The following is an 18951-nucleotide window of genomic DNA, read 5'->3' on the forward strand; positions in this document are numbered from 1 at the left end:
ATGATCTCACGTCATGCCATGTAATAGCCATAGAAGCTGCAAAATTATTGTTTTCAAGTCAAGCCCAGTGATGGTTTATGAGATGCTTTTCAGCAATTCAGCCAGCAAAAGCCACAGCTCTCGCTCAAGCGGAGAAGCCACTGGATGAAAAAAAGCACAGTGGTCAATGGCCTTCTTTGAGGATTAAAGAAAGAAAGAAAGAAAAGAAAGAAAGAAAGAAAGAAAGAGAAAGAAACAATATTGTTGCCACCTCTAGCAAACTGCCACCATCACCACCAGCCACAACAGAAACACAAAGCAAACTCCAAAGCCACAACAAAAGCTTTAAACTGCGTGGAAACACCAATACCTGAGTCCCTTCTTAGGCAAAGTGTTCCTATCAAGATGTGGGTCGCTGCAGAAAAGTTAAAAGAAAAGAACTTCAGAGAAGAACAAAAGGGAAGGAATAAGATCAGGACGAAGGATGTACAAACATCTGCATCACCTTTTCAGAGGAAAAGGTGCTGGGGCCTTCCTACAGAGACATGCAAAAACCTCCTTGCCCGGCTGTGGATTTGCACAAACATGCATCTCGTACCATGCCAATGTATCTCATCTGTTCACAACGTGGTTTTGCCATTTTCCCTACCCACAATGAACAAAAATGGCTCGTTAGACGTCAAACGGATGCTTAAAAATATGTTTTTCAGGAGGCGTGAGGCAGACTCTGTGTGAAAACTGATAAGAATCTTCAAGTCCAAAGCAAACCACCTTCCTGCCATTTCTTTCCGCAGACACCATTTAGGGAATGCAGCTATTTACCGTTATGCAGCTGCAATGTATACCAGCAAAAGTATTGAGCACAGAATCCTTAAATTTTCAAATCTTAGCTTCAATTCCGTTAGCAAAGTAAAATGAATCTATTAATCATCCAAAACCCAAATATTTAAGTTTATATTTTCACAACTGATGAACTTGTAACTGAGCAGTCTGTTAATTCATTTTTAAAGAACATATCCACGTGTTTAAATGAATTATTTAATGACAATCCTTATAGCTAAATTACAGTGTGAAAGCGATTATAGTTACACAGCAGTGAGCAAAAGTGAGCTCAAATGTTTAGATTCGGGTCACCTTTTCCTAACTTTAGCGTTTGCCTTTACAAGGATGGATGTACCCAAGTCTCTGCAAAACACTCATGAGCCAAACTGCAATAAAAGACTGACGACACTGAACGACACGGGGACTTCACGACAAAAAAGACAGGCCTGAAAGGCAGTGGGAAAAGCAGCATGCCAGAGGAATGCTGAAATGCTAGTGAGAGTTTAGGTTGGTAGGAAAAAATGGCAAGATTTTTAAAATTGCCTTTGGCAAAGAAATGAGGAAAAAAAAATACCCCCACAAACCAAAAGATATTCCCAGTAACAAGAGCAACACCAAAAACATGCCCACTCTGCCGTATGCCATTCTCCAGATTGATTTAGGTAGGTAGATGGGGTGTTTGAGGGGACTCTCACTGGCATGTCGTTGTGTCAGTTCACACCTGGACAATGAACACAGCAGAGGACTGAGCACAGTCTGTCACAAAACAATTTGCTTCACCGAGATGGGCAACAAACCCTACAGCCTCGTCCTGTCCCGAGACAGCATTACCTGTCCTGTCTCCTGGGCAAAGTATTTCGGCAGAATTTGGGGCTAGCAGCAGGGGAAGAAAGAGGGCTAGAAGAATCAGGCCAACGAGACAGAAAACAAGAGAAGGAATATTAGAATGAAAGGAGGAGAGAACAGCAAGGAGTCATAATAAAACACAAACAGAAACCCAAACGGTCAGAACATTCTATTCAGTGGTAATTTTCTCCATTGAGATGCAACTACAAAAATTTTGCTACCTGACTACATAATTACACACCAGGATATAGCTGATTTCCAATGCTTGCAGGGGTACCACTGCCTTCTACAAAAAGGTCACTCAGAGAGCATGCACTGCAAGGCATTGTCTGATTTATCCCGATGTTTGCTCAGCGTGCCGTTAATACAGCTCTGGTGCTGCAAAAGCAGTCCCATCCCCTCCTCCCTGCTCAGTCTGTTCCCAGCTCCCTGCTCTGTGCCCACACAGATACCGATGAATCTGATCGTCTAAGGAGCTGATGAGGGCACCGATCAGTCTGAAATACGATTCAGGTGATCATTTTTTAGTTGCATCCATCTCCCAGTTGGGTTCACTGAGCATTCACACGAATGCCTGTACCGAAACACTGTAGGCAGGCAGCTAGAGATGGGACGGGGCAGCAGGGAGAGGCCGAGGAGGGATCAAGCGACTAGGGAGACAGGGACGTCTCTTTTCAGCATGACCTCCAGTTTAAAAGCTTGTCAAATGTTATAAACAAGTTTAACAAGAAACAGTTGGCTTCTCAAATCAAAATTATAATAGCGATGGAGGGTTTTTTGAATATCAGTATCAAATCAACTAACAGGAGATCTTTGGAAGGATAATAGATGATGCAAAACTCAAGTATTAGGCATAATACTGTAGCAAGAAAAGTTGTCGCATTGGCTACCACAGCAAATTAAAAATCTCACCCAAATCCATCCTCTTCTCTGAATTGGGCTCCTTGCCTGGAACGGCTTCTATATATATTCTAGTAATACTATTCAGTATTCTCTTTTAAAGAAGCACAACTTGATTTGTACCTGCAGTGTTGGTTGCTGCTGCCAGGACCTCATTCACATCTGAGAATTTGTACGTAATACAAGCTTAACGGAAACAAGAGAAAAACCTACTAACCTTTCGGACAATGTAGTCTTAACACTGTTGGTTCGGACAAAGGGAGTCAGAGAATCATCTTTAGAGGTTGGAATCAAGCCACTGGAGGAGTTGTGGCTCAGCCCACCTCCACTGCTCAGAGAGATATCAATGGATTCACAGCTGGTATGAAGGCTGCTGACAGACTGGTATCCAATGCCATCCTTGCTAACAGCAGAAGAGCTACTTGCGTTGGTACCCCATGTTAAGCTGTTGGAAGGAGCTGAATGTGCTGAACTGGGACTAGAAGCTAGTGGAGATTGATTCATATCTGTGTTTTTACTATAGAGAGGACTGCTGCCCCCACTGCTCAGCATACCGCTGCCAGATGGTGAATCAAGATTACCCTGCTGGTTCATCGTAGCGTGAGGATTGGAGATGACTACTGAATTTTTCATATTTTCAGCTGTTGTGATGGGAACTTGTTTACTAGGCTTGCCACCGAAAAGTCTGTAAAAAAAGACAACATGAAACATACGTAACATGGAATATTAACTGCAAGGATATTTTATATCTAGACCACATATTATCTTAGCTTCAGAAAACCAATATTAAGTAAATGTTCCTAGACTGGACATAAACAACTGCAAATTTATGAACTGCCTTGTGTTCACGCCACCTTCAATAAAGTCCAGAGGTAGTTACAATAGCTTCAAATCTATCTTAGGTGTTTCTTCTCTGAATCATCAAATAATACTTGCACAAAGCTAAAATACAGCCATATTGTCTTCTGCTCCTTAAGGAAAAAGAAATACCAAAGAAACACTGCTTTGATTAATCCGAAGCATGGAATATTAGAGGTTCAAAGCTTGTTGCCCGGGTAAATTCTGTGCAAATCACCAAATGCTCTGCAAGAAGCAGCATTTGCTGGGATATAAGAGGAAAAATACCTACTGGTATCAACAAATGTAGGTTTGTCTCATTTCAGGAGCCAAGATAGCTGGAAACTATTTTTTTGGAGTGGAGTATGAGATTTTACCTGGTTTGGCACCTGGAACTGGCTCAGTGAAAGACTAGCTGAGTGCCAGAACTAGTGCAAGGGAAGGGATCTAAAAGCACGGTTGGAGGAGGATGCCTGCAGCTTCTCCAATTTGCATGATTTTTACCAAAAGTGCAAAAATGTCTGGGAAGTAAACATGCTTAAGAGCAGATTATCAATCATTCTAAAACCGATCCTTAAAATTATGAAGGAAGTATAGCTTTTGACTCCAGCTTCAAACGTCTATCCCAACACACTGCTTCTGTTTCTACCACTTAGCTCCTGTAACTGCCTTGGAACCTTAATTTTCCTCTCATATACCTATACGGATTAGCTTTTTTTCTTATCAACAGTGTGGAGTACTAGGGATGACATCTTTCAACGTGGGTTTCTGTCAGACTGTAGTCCTCAGAATAGAAGACTACAGCGCTCCTATACCAGAGCTCCTAAAGTCTTATGGGTGGGCGGGAACTGACCAGATTTTTCTCTGCTGCTGGTTATGCCCAGGTTGCCTGTACAACACATACACACTAAGTCACTTTGCCCAACACTTCCCAGAAACACAGGAAGGCAGGCTAACGTAGCTGGGCACCCTACAGCGCGCGGGCAGCAAGTGCAGCGATGCCCAGAAGCACTGTGCTTACCGCACGGGTGCTCCCTGCAGCTCCAGCGTAGCTGGAACACGTCGCAGCTGGACGGCCGCTGCTGCAGACTTGCCCCCAAGCACCCAGACAATGCTGGATCAGGCAAAGATGCCCATCTACATCTGTCTCATAACCCAGCATTGTTTTAATATACGTGCCATGATCCCCTCAGCACCTGATATAGAGCGAGCAATGCGGACATCCACGAACCAGCACAGGGCTGGCAAACCCGGTTTGCCGGGACTCCACACCCAACCTCACCAATTAGGAGACACTGACTTGGACATGCAAAAGGCTTCAAATGATAAAACCCATTCCTACAGGGATCTAGAGACATTTTAGGTTTTATTTAGAGTTAATGTTATTAGAGCAAGTATGAAGAAAAATGTCAAACCATTCTGCAATGGTAGGCGGCCTGCGGCAGCAACACCAGCTTAGGGTATTCCTGCTCCTGTGCCACTGCAAACCACCTCCTCTGTTGTACTGGGGGAACTGTACTCTTAGACATAGTATCCCAGAGCTTAAAACAAAACCCAACCACCCACCAAACAGTTTTACAAACTGTTTATATGCTACTAAGTCTTCCCCACACGGTTTCACAGCACCTCTGATACAACTAAGGACGCTGCGCTGCAGCGCAGACAGAAACGCGCCGCTGCCAAAGGCGGAGTCTGGTCAAACCACAGCCTCACAACAAACGCCTTCAGAAGAGGATGCGGTCTGGAGAGCATTCCTTTCAGTCCAGAGAAAGTCCAGCCCAGCAACAGAGTCACATCAATACAGAGATTAACTCTGGAAGGACATGCCCTACAAGGAAGGACATCTGTTTACTCCTATCCACTACTACTACAAGCTGGCTCTTGGGTCGTGCGTGTCTCCCATTATCAGGAAAGCAGTGTATTGTATACTGCAAAGCATGAAGGCCCAACTGAATAATAAAATTTATCGAGAAAAACAATGATTTTGCTGAAGAGACATGCTGGATACATAATACCAGAGCTAAAGGGACTACTGAGAGGACAGAGACAGGGAGGGCCGTTATCGTAGAATTTTACAATTTCACTGTTTATGACAGCATAGAAGTTGCATATGTTTGTGATTTGCAGGCAAATCTACATCATTACAAAGGTATGGATTGTAATTTATTGTATAATATTAAAAAATTACAGGGCTGAGAGGAAATAAAAAAAAACAACTGGTGCATCTCATCTCAACTGATTATGAGAATCAAGCTCAAAATCTTCTTATTTATCATTCTAGAAATCACTGATAAGCAGATGAGGCCAAATTCCACACCCTGACGCATTTCAATACATGACTGTTTAGATAGTCTGGTGAAAATTCAAGAGTGAAATTGTAAATCAAATGAGGAAATAGTTTAATAGAGCCCCGCTGTCTTCTCTTTGAAGTTTCATGTCTTTCTAAAGTAGTACTTCAATTACACAGCTAGCAGTGTGGCTTTCTAGTAATCTAAAAACGTTTCCAATCAAATTTTGAGATTAATGTGCCTGAGGCTTGCAACACTGAAAACCTGCATTTCTCATGGTGTATACTACAGAAATGAAAGGTCTATCAGAGTTCTTTTTAAGTAGCCACTGATGAAAATTAAATGTTCTAAAGGACACGGCTTATCTAATGGTAACCAGGAATAAAATAAAGGAAGTATCTTGAATTATCCTCACATAGGTTCTTCCAATAAAACCACCCATCTAAAAAGAAACAGTTTACAACTCTTTACAGCATCAGCCTAAGCTGCCATCACAGCCATTATGCTTGCACTGGTGCTTCAGATGGAATGTGGCTTTCTCACATCACTGGAAGCAGGATGATGTAGCATAACCGTATGGGTATTATGGGCGTCAAGACAAAATGAAATGCAAAACACCGCAACTTGAAACAGACAAGCTACTCAATGTCAAATCAAATTGAAAAATAATATTAACGGAACCTTTCACCAATATCAAGGCTTTGATGCAAACTGCATCAACAAATTAAGTCCTGACCAACTCAATATTAATGTTAAAAGCATGTGCGGGGCAATGGTGAAGAAAGAGAAGACAGATAAGGTTCTCGTTTAAAAAAATTATTAAAATAATTCAACCCAGCTTAGACAGTGACTCCACTTAGGGCTCTTCTACACAGTTGAATAACCTGATGTTATGAGTCTCGCAACACATGGGCCTAATTCACACAACTGAAAGATTGGTTTGGGTTCGGCATGTGAATCTGTGTATGACAGGTCAAATTATGCATCTGTTGTAATGAAAATCTGAAATAACTCTTCTGTTGTCAGTTTATAATTTGATCCACCATTGCAGTATTTCCAGGTATCTTACACTGAAATTAGTGCAAGAACTCTTCAGTAACCTTCGGGTAAGAAAACTTATTCCTGCGATATCTGCATGGATAAAGCCTTCACGTATGTTTTTTGTAACAGAGAGACTCGTATCACAATTGCCAAACTTTCTGCCAGACAGTTGTTTTTTCCAAATGCTAAATTTTTGCTGCTGTCGCGTGATGTACTGAGTATTTACAACACTGGCCAACCTGTTTATGTGAAATTAAATGTAAATACAAAGACCCTGATGCAGGACACTAAATAGTAAGTGCTCCACAAAACACAGCCAGGCCTGGCTCGATGAGTCCTGATCATTCAGCTCCGACTAACATCATTGCACAATCAATGAATTTATTGCCTACCTGCGCAAAGTGGGAGAGGCCACATCGGGGTACTTGGCTCCTTGCTGGTGAGTACTTTGAGCTCCGCTAGAAGCAGTCTGTGATGCAGGGTTCACTTTAACAGAATTACATGAGGCCACGCTTTCGTTGTCAGACGAGATCCCTTTCTCTTTATCAGTCTGATTGACTAATCCTGGCAGAGAGTTTCCAAGGATTACCTTGGCAGGCTCTCGCATTTTAGGGACAGGCAACCCGGCTGACTTGCTGCTTATGTTGGAGTCTATGCTACTTGTGCTAGATCTATTCCCAGCTCCACTTCTGCTACTGGATTTACTGGGCCGGGGTAAACTACGATACTGAAGATTAGTTCGGGCACTAAGTGCTAAGTAGCCATCATCCTGGTTCTGTGAGCCATCAACACTAGTCTTCCGACCAGTGGTCCTACCCATGAGTCCAGATGACTTTGGGATTTTTCCCAGGGTAGCCGATCTACTGGTGATAGTTGCCCCACTGGCAGTGATTATAGTCATGCCTACGGCTGACCCGCTCTGTTTCTTAAATCCAAATGCATTAGCATTAGCAGCAGTTGCTCTAGAGTTACTTGTGGGAAGCTTTTTGGATTCATCACCACTGCTGCGTCCTGCATCTGATGGGGAACGTTTAACATGTCCAGCTTTAGGAGATAGTCTACCCTTTTCTGATACCTTGGCGTCATCAGTTTTCCCTACAAAAATAGAAAAAGAATTCTAATATTTAATGACTTGAAAACATCAAGCAAATGATGAAACTCAAAGCAGCATGAAAAGCAAAAGCGTGTTAGCCATCAGAGTGCGGTTAAAAATTATGCTCTAGTCTGCACTGAACTAACATGCCACTCTAGTGAGTTATACATGCAGACTTGCCAGAGAAAGTATGTGGTGTGTTTGCCCTCGAGAATATGAAAAGCAGAACAGTCTTACGTAATAGTGACAGATAAGAAAAAAATATGTTTCCCTCTGTAGCTACCACTGATTGATCCTTTTTTATCATTAGGCAGAAGTAGTGTTAAGCCATTAGTATAATTTTCCTAAAAAGCATTGTTCAAGAAAGTGTCTAACTTCAACTTTTTCATGTACAATTGTGTACACGATCAAATAAGAGGAGACGTATTAACTTATACTACTTGATTATGCAAATTCAATCACTTTTCATTCACACATCTGCAAGTGCTAAAATCACTAATACATTTATAAGAAAATCCAGAACTAAATAGTGTTCAGTATAAGTTAACATGCCGGTTTAGTATGGGGGGGTGGGGTGGGGTGGTAGAGAAATCTCCTCAACCACACGTACTGTATGTTCTTAAAGTTAACAGTGACTTCAAAAGCTGAAATTATATTATTTATTCTTCATATGGCAATACTATGCCCAATGAATAGCTTGGCTTAAGACTAGAGTTGTCATGAAAACAACTTTCACGCTGTACTAATCCAAAATATGCATTTTCAAGTGAACAGAAGTAGAAATGTGGACATAGGAGCTGCTGCATAGGTTAAAACAATACCTAAAAATAAAGACAGGATTACCTGAAGTTCAGGTTCTGCCTCTGGAAAGTATCTAAACTGTTTTCATACCAAACACACTTTTTGGCTTGTTTATATCTTACACCTTTTCTCACCTGTTCCAGGTGTCTTTAATGTGCCTGAGGTGGTTGAAGGTTTAGTCCTTGGTGTGGTAATGCCAACCTGAGCTGACATGCCCCGTCGCCAGGAACCCGTCTGCGAAATAACAGTGTTCTTCCTACCAGAAGTGCTTTTATCAGATTCATCCGACACATCAGAAGGATTCCGCCTCCATTTAGATCCTGGCTCCATTTTTATGCCGCTATCGGATCCTCCGTCTGATTTCTTGACTTCATCACCGGACCATAAGGAATTCCGCTCAACCTGGGAATGCTTTTCTGCATCAGTCTAGGACAGATAAGGAATTGTAATACAACCTTCAGAGCAAGCCTTTCTTCTAAGAAGCTTCACAAATGAGAACCGTCAAACTGATTAATAAGCTCAGCCGTCATCTCCATGTACCAACAAACATAACATGCCTTTGATAAAGAAATGTCACTGCAAGAAATGAACCCCAGCAATTTAATGCGCTAGGGAAAAATAAATACAAAACCCATAACAGTCATACCCCTTAGAATGAAGGGGGGGGGAGAAAAAAAAAAAAGGGAAAGAAAAGCACTTCATTTATAAAGGACATATTCAGCTCCATGACATTTATAATCCTCCATCTCAAATTTCTGATGAACCCTTTTACTGCAATGCCAAAAAAAGGTTTCAAACCTGTGCAGCCAGCTTTCCTTTGTTCGTGCTGCTTTCCTATCTCTTGTCTGGCAATCTGATCTGCAGAGCATGAGGAGGCAGCTTTTTGAACAGATCTGAAGATATGGAATGCTGTTCATTCTCATCTAACATTAGGACACCCAAGAACTGAAGAAAAATTAATCCCAACAACTTTCTAATAATACTCAAGTCTGACTTAAGTATACAAATGACATCAGTTTTTAATTTGCATTCAACTCTTACAAACTGTTTTTCCTTATTCTTTGCACAGACCGATTGTGCTGCCAGTCACTTACAGAGAATTTTGCAAAGATCAACATCAAATACAGAATTTTCTTATTACCAAGCCTTTGCCACGTTCGCAGAAATGCTTGAATTAAAACTACTACCCTACATATATATTCCCCATACATTAGCATTTTCTACTGCTAATGCTTACTCTTGCAGAATTGTACTTCTCCTGTCAAATGCTGCTGATTAATTTGGGCAAATTCTGTAACACCACAACCAACTATTTTGTGATCAGGCACAAATGACAACGTCCACATTTGACCCTGATCCGGATAAAAATATGCATAGTTGAAGTGTTCTCCAACCATCACAGTATGACGGAAGAATCTGACAATTCAACACTTGTCATGAAGCTCCCAAGTGAGAGTTGGTGCATTTTGGTAAGACATTGAGTGCAGTCTCAGCAGAAGACAAATATGCCCAGCACTGTGCAGTTGTCTAATGGCAATATGACTTAAAAGGAAATTATTTTAAATACCCCAAAGCATTATAAAGCCCACAAGCTTTTACTCCCTTTGGATAATCAAAAAAGCACAGCACAGAAAAGGAAAAATGCATGATCGTTTACCATGCTTTCAGCAAAGTGCTTTTATTTTTAAGTTCCTAAAGTATGTTTCAATTTTATGACTTTTCTCTTCTTGCCAGATCACACCATTAATATTAAAGAATCTAGGGGGATTGTGGTTTAATTTCCTCTGCTTTTTACTGTAATTACTTTTTTCTTAAAAGCCTGAAAAACTAGTCTAAGTGATCAGTAGGTGAAAGTTGACACCACTCATCAAATTGGTCTTTCTTTGTCACGTGAAGTAGTTCGAGCCTGGGTTATTTGTCTGTATATTGAGCCATAAAACTAAAAAGCATTCACTGAATTATAGATTTTGGTGTTATTTTCTTGTTGTATTCTCCTTGTGCTATGCAAATGTCCTTTCCCTGCCTCTCCATTCAAAGAGAGCAACTCAGCATAGGCTTGAATGAAACACTGCTTTCTAACTTCCTTCTTTCGTATGGCTGCAAGGTTTGGGGATGGTTACCTTTCTATTTATGACCATTGGTAGGTGTGCAATAAATTCACAGTGTGACTGTTTCTATGCCCTGTGTTTCTTTAAAATAATCATTTCATGCAAACATCTCCTAAGTTTACAGATCTTGGAAGAGAGCTCAGGCGAGAAGTAACAAATAACTGACCAACAAAACCACCTCAACATCATCCCTCATGTGTTCTCATTAGTAACTTGCTTCAAGTACCTTGTCTGGAATTGTTTATTGATGCTGTTAGCATTCGAGAGCAAGAAATACACCTACTTGATGAAAAAGGGCTTATTCTAGTTTTGGTTAGCTATGAAACGTTCCTGTACCTTCTATTTCCCCACTTCACACCTGTCAGAATAGTACAGTCTCAACACAGAGAACAGCATTACAAGAAGTCCTATATCTTTGCTCTCTTCCATTTCATTCCATTACCAGACCCTTGGCCCAACTCCTTCCACAGCTTTTGAAATGCTGCACATTTACCCTTGAAGCCCTCTGGCCAGAGATGTTTCTGTTTAATGGTAAACACTGAGAACAGCACAGAAACATGACTAAGGAATCAAAACCAAAACATAGTGAAACCTGGCTTCGGGATTGCAGCTGAAACTCCACCCGCCCTAAAGGCCTGGAGTGGGTGAAAGTGGAAATATGGTTTGCTGGAGGTCATGGCAAGATGTAGCGAGCGTGAGCTGGGAGCAAGGGCTGCCATCGATTGAGCTGGGAGTAGCGGTAACCACGAGGATTTCTCATCTTACTGCTACAGTTCTGTAAAGCTGTTCATGAAGCTGTGAACAGACCAAACCCATCTTTGTTCCCATCAAACTGGAAGTTTCAACTGAGAAGTTGTCTTGATCCAACAGCTTAAAGATGCTGCTGTTTTCTATATAACAGAACGGTTTCCTTTCCGTCTTCTGATCTTTTTAGCATTACATGAGCAAGTTTATTACTGGATCTCTTCCCCTCTTCCATCTTATTTCAGAGTTAAATAAGTTATTTTCAAATGCCCACCAGGTCTTAATTTGTCCTTAAAACATATGTATGGCATGACTTTAAAGGCATTCTATATGCAGTGCTGTGTTAAAAGGTAACTTAGATAAGTCTGTGCAATATACGGGAAAAATACTCAGGCCCCAAAAGTCACGTAGCTGCATTAAGTGGTTTGGTAGTTGGTATGCCAACTACCAGAGCAAGACGTGGGAATATGGTAAGGCAAATGCCAGTTCTCATCCCTAGCTTGTTCAGAACCAACTTGTGAACATCCTCTTACAACTGTCACAAAAAGGGGCTACAACTATGTCCATGAAGGTAGAGTCAATATCACACTTAAGTCCTGCTTCTCAGAGAAACTACAGCTTCTTGAGTACGGGCTACTCGGCAGCTCTGAAAAACAATTTCTTAGCAGAGACTTTTCTCCTACTGCAAGCACGTCTTCTTCCTTTGCAGCGATGATTCTGCATAAGTTACTGATTTTATCAGCAGACACGGACATGTTGGGGCTCTCTCCCTTTGATGTTGCTGTATTATTTGTCTGGACTCTGAGCTGCACGTGTATTAGCTTCAAGCTCCCTCTTTAATTATCTGAATTCCAACTTCTGCACCGTCTCAAAAAGATGTGGCAGAATGACAGCAGCTTAAAAGTTAACTGCCTACTATTTGGGAGAACCAAAGCAGTGGATACCCTGAGAAGTCTACATGCCTATGCAGGCACCTGCTGGTCTGTTGTGGCTCACCACAAAGGGGAACACAAACCTGGGCACAGACCATCATACGGTACTCCGGGTAAGACAGAAATGGCATATATGCAGCATTCTCTGCTTCATGAGCTGTGCTTTGGGCAGCAACAAAAATCAACCCTGCAAGCTACACATGGTTCCATCACTCCCAGCCATTTTCATTTCCTTGGGTTGGCAAGATTAAGATATTCTGTTCAAATGAAAACAAGGTATTTTATGGATAATAATTTGCAGATAACAGTAATACCTAGAATGAATAGTCAGCCATTAAAACGGAGAAGCAAGTCACAGGCACACATCAGAAAACTGCAAACACCACTTGTATATCTTAGCTCCCAGCTTCATCTTCTAATACTATGCTCTACTGTCTGCATAAGCTTCAGCTGCTTTTCTTCTGGTGTACGCCTGCACTCTCTTGGATGGTGCAAGAGTTGTGGAGGAGGAAGAGGAGATTGTCAACACAGATTTTGATCTCTCAGAGGTGTTTCCAAGAATCTGATCCATTGGAAGATAGAAGTCAAATGAGTTTATACTTTTTTTCCTTAGGTTAATGTTTAGTCATGTCTCCCTTTTGCTCCCTTTTTTCCCAACAGTATTACAGTATTGAGACAGTAACAACTGTCAGAAAAGCACTTCTAGGTGTCTGTGTTACTCTCTCTGTTAGGTACTGAAAAACACACTTCATAGATCTTAACTCCTCTCAACTTGCACGGGACTTGTATTAGCAGCTTCCAGCGCACATGCAATCACTGATGCACAACCAGAGGCTAACTGGAAATCTTTAATGTAGGCTCAAATATGCACTTCGTGGCAAGGGAACAAAGAGTAATGTATGCTTGCGCTACAGTCCTGTAGGCAGAGTAACACTTCACAGCAACCACACATCTACATTAAAACTGATATTAGAACCAGATTTAAGGTCCAGTCATGAAAAGGACTGGAGAAGAATAAAAGAGGAAAGAAACAGAGAAGGTCATACCTACATCCCCCTCCTCTACCTGCTGCAATGCCAAGCTACTGCATCCTGGTTGCTTTGACAAACGAGTCCCTCGAGCAGGTGGCTCTACAAAGACCAAAGCTGGACTTCTTAGTCCTGCACTTTTCCAAACAAAATTCTATACAACTGGGGGGAAAAATCAGTTTATATTACTGCAAATCCGTGTACTATGCAGTCTAATTGACGAATGAAAAACTGTTGGATACCTTCACTTGTTTTACCCTCTTTGGATGTGTCGTGCCTGAGCACAAAATGTACACGTATCCTGCTGATGGATGTAAAATTTATCCTCCTATGAGATGCTGCCAAAAATCGAAAGCCTGCAGTAACACGCAGCCCTGGAAGTTTAAAATAATCTATTTCATTTGCCTGGCATGCTTACATTTCCGAGGGAAGTGTAAATAATCTTTAAACTTTCATGTTGACTTCATTCAATTCTATTCTTTATGAAAAAACAGAATAACTTTTCTAGAGCTAAAAATAGAAATTTTACAATCCCATCTACTGATGCATATTTTCTGAACAGCAGTGCTGCTAGAAAGCAGAAGCCATTTGTTGCCACATCACCGCAGCAGAGATGCCACGGATTCCACGCATAGAGGAAATATTCATGAATGCCACCTACGATAAGGTGGTTACTGTTGCTTGACATTGCCTTTCCAGCAATACCGTCCGTACTGAAGGCTGCCTGTGTGTTCAAGTTCATCCAACTTAAACAATTATACCTATTGCACAGCGAAAATAACAAGTATCAGTGTTACCTGTCTAAACCAGAAATCTTACCTGTGCATCTAAGTTTTTGCGGGAGGAGGCAGGTGTGTTGGCATAGGAGCTGATAGAGGAGCTAGTGTTAATGTCATCAGTACTGAGGTTATCTATGGTGTCACTGATCCCACTGCTGACGGAGCTGCTGTCATCCCAGCTGGAGAAAAAGCACAAGAAAGTTAGAAAACAAGGATCAAAAGACAAAACATCATTCAACAGGAAAAGTACTATTTCTACAAGCCTTATCCTACTTGCGGTTGAAAGCGGTATGCTCCTTTTTCTAACTTTTCTTTACTGCACTTCAAGTCTAAATGAACTGACTACATGGTTGCCACACAGCGTGGCGTATACCATCACTAAGCCGGTAGCACCAATGATGCAGCTCTTACCGACTCAGCTGAAAGTCTGTATGAGTAAACAAACTTTACAGCGACCCTCGAAATGTATGCCTGCGGTCGCAGAGCAGGGGAAGGCGGTGGTAAGAAGGCATCTCCAAGTAGGCCTAGCACTGACTTGCTAAGCCGTAAAGCAGAGATGGATCTTAAATCAAAGGAAAAAACTCATCCTGATGCAATCTTTTGTACCTGGGTTGTTACAGGCACCTGGGCAATAACCTGGATCTACAATCGACAGCATCACCTACCTCTGTAATTTTTAGTAATTGAAAGTCTAGTTATTCAGATGGCACGTAACCCTCCTGAGCCGTACAACACATCCTTTTCAAGGACACATATTAACAGCTTACTATTCGGGACTACGTTCCTCCAGCGTGATAGCTTCAATATTTTTTAGTAAATGAGAAACACGTAACTGGAAGTTTAGGAAACTGAAAGCACCAACAAAAAATGTCCATGTCTGAAGCGCTTTGAGTGTGAGAATAGACAGAATCTGAGTCAAGCCAGATGCTCCGCTCCTAAATGCCCTTAAAAATAAGCTGCTTAAGGAAGAGATTTATAAACTGGCTTACAAGCGCTCCATCTCCAAGAACAATAAAGCTGGGATTGAAGCACTGTCCTGTAAGTAGCATTTCAGTCCACTGATGGATAGCTACCGCTGGACATGCATAAATACATGTTTCATAGATCATTTGCGAAATCTAGCGGCAAGAGCTCATGTCCTGGCAGCTCTCTAGCTATTTATCTCCACAGCCTTGGATTTTGGGAGCTCCAGACTCTCTTCCCTATTGCGTTTCTGTTTGCTTTACAAACTTGTAACGAAGAGATCGCAATCAGTTTTTTGACAGTGGAGCGGAAGCCATTCACAAATTGATATACTGGATATTTAGTATATGCATTTAAAATTGAACTGCATGTTATGCCATTGACCTATGTAAACAAAGGCAGACTACGTCTGCTTCCTTGAGTTTTATTCACAGCTTCACCACTGACTTACTCTATAACCTTTAGTAACTTTGAAAAGAAAAGCATTTCATTTTTCTCACTTAGCATTTCAAAACAGCCACCCATATGGGTTTTAACAGTGCTTTAATAATTTTTACTTGCTTTTTGCTTTCTTGGGACTATTTTTTTTCACCCATATCTATGTAGGCCTTTCAGGGAATCAAGGACAGCCTAACCAGCAGCACGATTTGCTGAACCACCTGAACAGCAGTGGCCATAGGGACCCGCTCCTCTGCATGCCTGCAGAAAGGGTTATTGCTCGCAGCTGCTCTTTGCTACTGCTTTGTTCCCAGTTATGGTCCTCATCAATCTGCCAGCACCATCATTTGCGCCAGTGCTCCCTGTGTCACTGCAGACAAGGCCAGCTGGGAAGCTCAGATCAACAGTTTCACCAAGCCGGATTGATTTTGCCTTCAGGAAGTTTGGGAGTGCTCAGCCACGCTGTTCCGCTGGCAGAGGACAGGGATGGACAGGGACAGACACCAGGACAAACGGCTGACCCTGTCAGCTGCAGGCTCCGTTTCATGGAGCCTTGAGGCGGCCCTTCATCTGGCATCCTCCAGCTTACAAAAACACACGCCTGCCGGTTCTGACTGACTTCCAGGAGCATCCCAGTTACAGGCAAGGCCCTGGCTTGCAGAAAGATTTTCCAAACGCTACTTGATAAGTCCACAGACACTCCTTGTTGGAAAGAAATGGCATAGTCTACAATGTTGGTGATGCTGCAATTTAAAGGAAGATATCTGGGGTTTTTTTCCCCCCTTAGATTTGCCTTCATCTAGATATTTTTAAAGAAGAATTCACTGTAATGTAAAACAGAAGTACATGTTAAAATAAAACTCCATATACAACATGAGACCCGTTGAGTCTGAGAAAGTCAGCCAGCCAGATTTGACACAACAGTTTTATTTGCTATCTTCCACGTAACTGAATGAAAGATGTGCTGACCATACAAAGAAATCCATGGAAGGAGGGGGAGAAAAGGGGGAAAAAAACCCCCCAAAAACCTTACTCCCCTTTCCCAGGGGCTAGAATGGAAAAATGGAAAAGTTGGAAAAGAATTGAGAGACTTCTCTGAAGCATCTGGTTTTTTTAAGAGTAGGCAATTAAATATTATAATGCAAGATATTGAAAGTTCTATTTCTTTTAAATTTCAGTTTTTACAAACAGGCCCTGTAATATTTACTTCTTTTTACTTCTATTTCAAAACCTATAATATAAAGCAATTACAAGTCCTAGATTTTACAAGTCTATAAATACAGTTACAAAGCAGTTATTAAAATGACTGCATAAAAGAATATCCTCATTTTCCAAAATTTTGTGTAGCAACTAATACCTTTTCTATTTCTGAACCTACAATAAATTCCTAATAATAATAATATCAGCAATGTTTTCCATGTTTAACAGTTCAATTTCCTTCTTATGGAGATATGGCAATGCTCCCCCAGTACAATCATGTACTTCTGTGTGACTCTTAGTTCCATCTTGAATGTACAGAAACATTACATTTCCAACTGCCCGCCATTCTTAAACTATCACAGGCCCCACGTCATCAGCATCTAAAGAATGTGTCTCATGTTAATCACCAGTAGTTTTACTGGCATCAACCAGTCCTGTTGACTTCAGCTGGGCAATCTAAGGCATTATGGAAATATTTCAGTGCCCTTCTGAACCGGGACACGTGCCCGAGGACAAAGGTAGAAACATGCACCTGAATACATTGACAGTTGCGGCTTCCCCTTAAGTATATCCTGGGCTTTAAGTCTTTTATGTTCTGATAGGAATTATGAACAACACAAACTCTTCAATTTACTAACCTGGTACCAAATTAAAATAGATTAGCTATTCTGAGGTCCAAGGCTAGATGTCTAGCGTTTTGGCTGCCAGAAGCTAAGCAACACAGCTCTTGTAGGCATGCTGGTGACACCAAGAGATGATACTGAGCACACGGCTGTTCTGACAAGGTAAGATGCCATGTCAGCTAAAACCAGACATCTCAGGGTTAGCTTTATTTTTAAAAATCGCTTCTGTAGGGGCGTGGGAGGGTTTGGTCTCTAGCTAGGACAACAAGAGGATGTAAGAGAACAAGAAAATACAACATCTTAAGAAATTTAAAATAATTTTGAAAACCTACATAAACAATTATTGATGCCATCCTTCCGAGTAACACTAGAGATGGTTTCAACGCAAGTGAGATGTGTATAGAATTCGCTGACCTCTGTAAATTAGATGCCAATGCAAGCAACTTCACGAGCATACAACATGTACTGCTAAAAAGTAATGCAATTAAAGCCCTTATACTGTTTAACCTGCTGTCAATGATCCATTACACTAAAAGCTCTTCCCCCCCAGAAGCCCATAACACCATATTTGGTGTGACAGACAACAGTATAGGACATGCGGCTCCATGTCTGTATGTGCAGGCGGGTGAAGATTGCAGCTTCTCAAGAGGACAGCATCTGTTAACAAATTGAGGTATCTCTATTTCACATTGTTCTTGAAACAACCCCAAACCCTCCACATAAACTAGTTCACTTTTACCTTGATCCAGTGCCTTGATAGTTAAAGTCAAAAGCAAGGAAGCAGAATGGGGAATCTAACACCCCTAATTACGGTGTTCTTGGCTCCCAGAGCCAAGATAACATCTTTGTAATTTAGCTGGTGCAATTAATAGTTTCTGATGTCAGCAAAAGTCTACTCAACCATAACTTGAAGCTGAAATGTCTGGGCTTTCTTTTCTCTATTTGATCAATCACCTGAAACTTTACTTTGATTACTGAAAATTTAACAACAAAAAAAAACTTTAAAAGCGTGCTATATATGAAAATTATACAACCACCCACTTAAATACACCACCACCATCACTTAAAAACTCCCACAAAGCTCCTTCCTTCTCTCTATGAAACGAAGCACCCTAAGCACCCTCCTCTACCTCCCCATCTCAGCCTGCGTGCCTTGATGCGACTAACGATGTTGCTGCTATAGATCGCCCACATACCGCACCAGGTCATCTAATCAAAGCTGCTTTCTGAAACAGGTTTGCGAAGCGGTTAGGCTCAGACTTGTATTTTTCCGCAGTCTATCAGCACTTTTCCATCTTGCATAATCATCATCCACGGAATTGGCTCTTCTTTGTCAACTTGGACCGCCCCACGCAGGGAAACCATCCTGCAATCCTCAGGACAGCCCCCTCTCACTGCAGCAACCTTCCCCCTTTGCAAGTCCAAAGCAAAGGAGTCATTAAAATCTTACTAAATAAAGCTATTGTTAAAGGCTGAAAATGCACCCTTCTCTATGGATGGGTGTGGATTTTAACTTTGCTGGATCTTCA

The 18951-nt window shown here is 41.5% G+C and overlaps 1 protein-coding gene across 5 annotated transcripts in view; it reads right to left on the minus strand.

Annotated features, from left to right (window-relative positions):
- The window catches only part of NAV2 (neuron navigator 2), a 236413-nt gene that overhangs the window by 42188 nt on the left and 175274 nt on the right, over positions 1–18951 (minus strand). For 4 of the 5 annotated variants that reach the window (XM_064452864.1, XM_064452865.1, XM_064452866.1 and 1 more), the window contains 4 exons: positions 14239–14377; positions 8742–9033; positions 7106–7808; positions 2765–3232 (listed from right to left, as the gene is read on the minus strand). In XM_064452864.1, coding sequence (XP_064308934.1) covers positions 2765–3232; positions 7106–7808; positions 8742–9033; positions 14239–14377 — 1602 coding nt within the window. Of the gene's footprint in view, positions 1–349; positions 395–1632; positions 1699–2764; positions 3233–7105; positions 7809–8741; positions 9034–14238; positions 14378–18951 lie in introns of all 5 variants that reach the window. The other variant, XM_064452868.1, reaches the window with a different exon arrangement.

Source organism: Phalacrocorax carbo, chromosome 5 (genome assembly GCF_963921805.1).
Source record: "Phalacrocorax carbo chromosome 5, bPhaCar2.1, whole genome shotgun sequence".
Taxonomy (NCBI): Eukaryota; Metazoa; Chordata; class Aves; order Suliformes; family Phalacrocoracidae; genus Phalacrocorax; species Phalacrocorax carbo.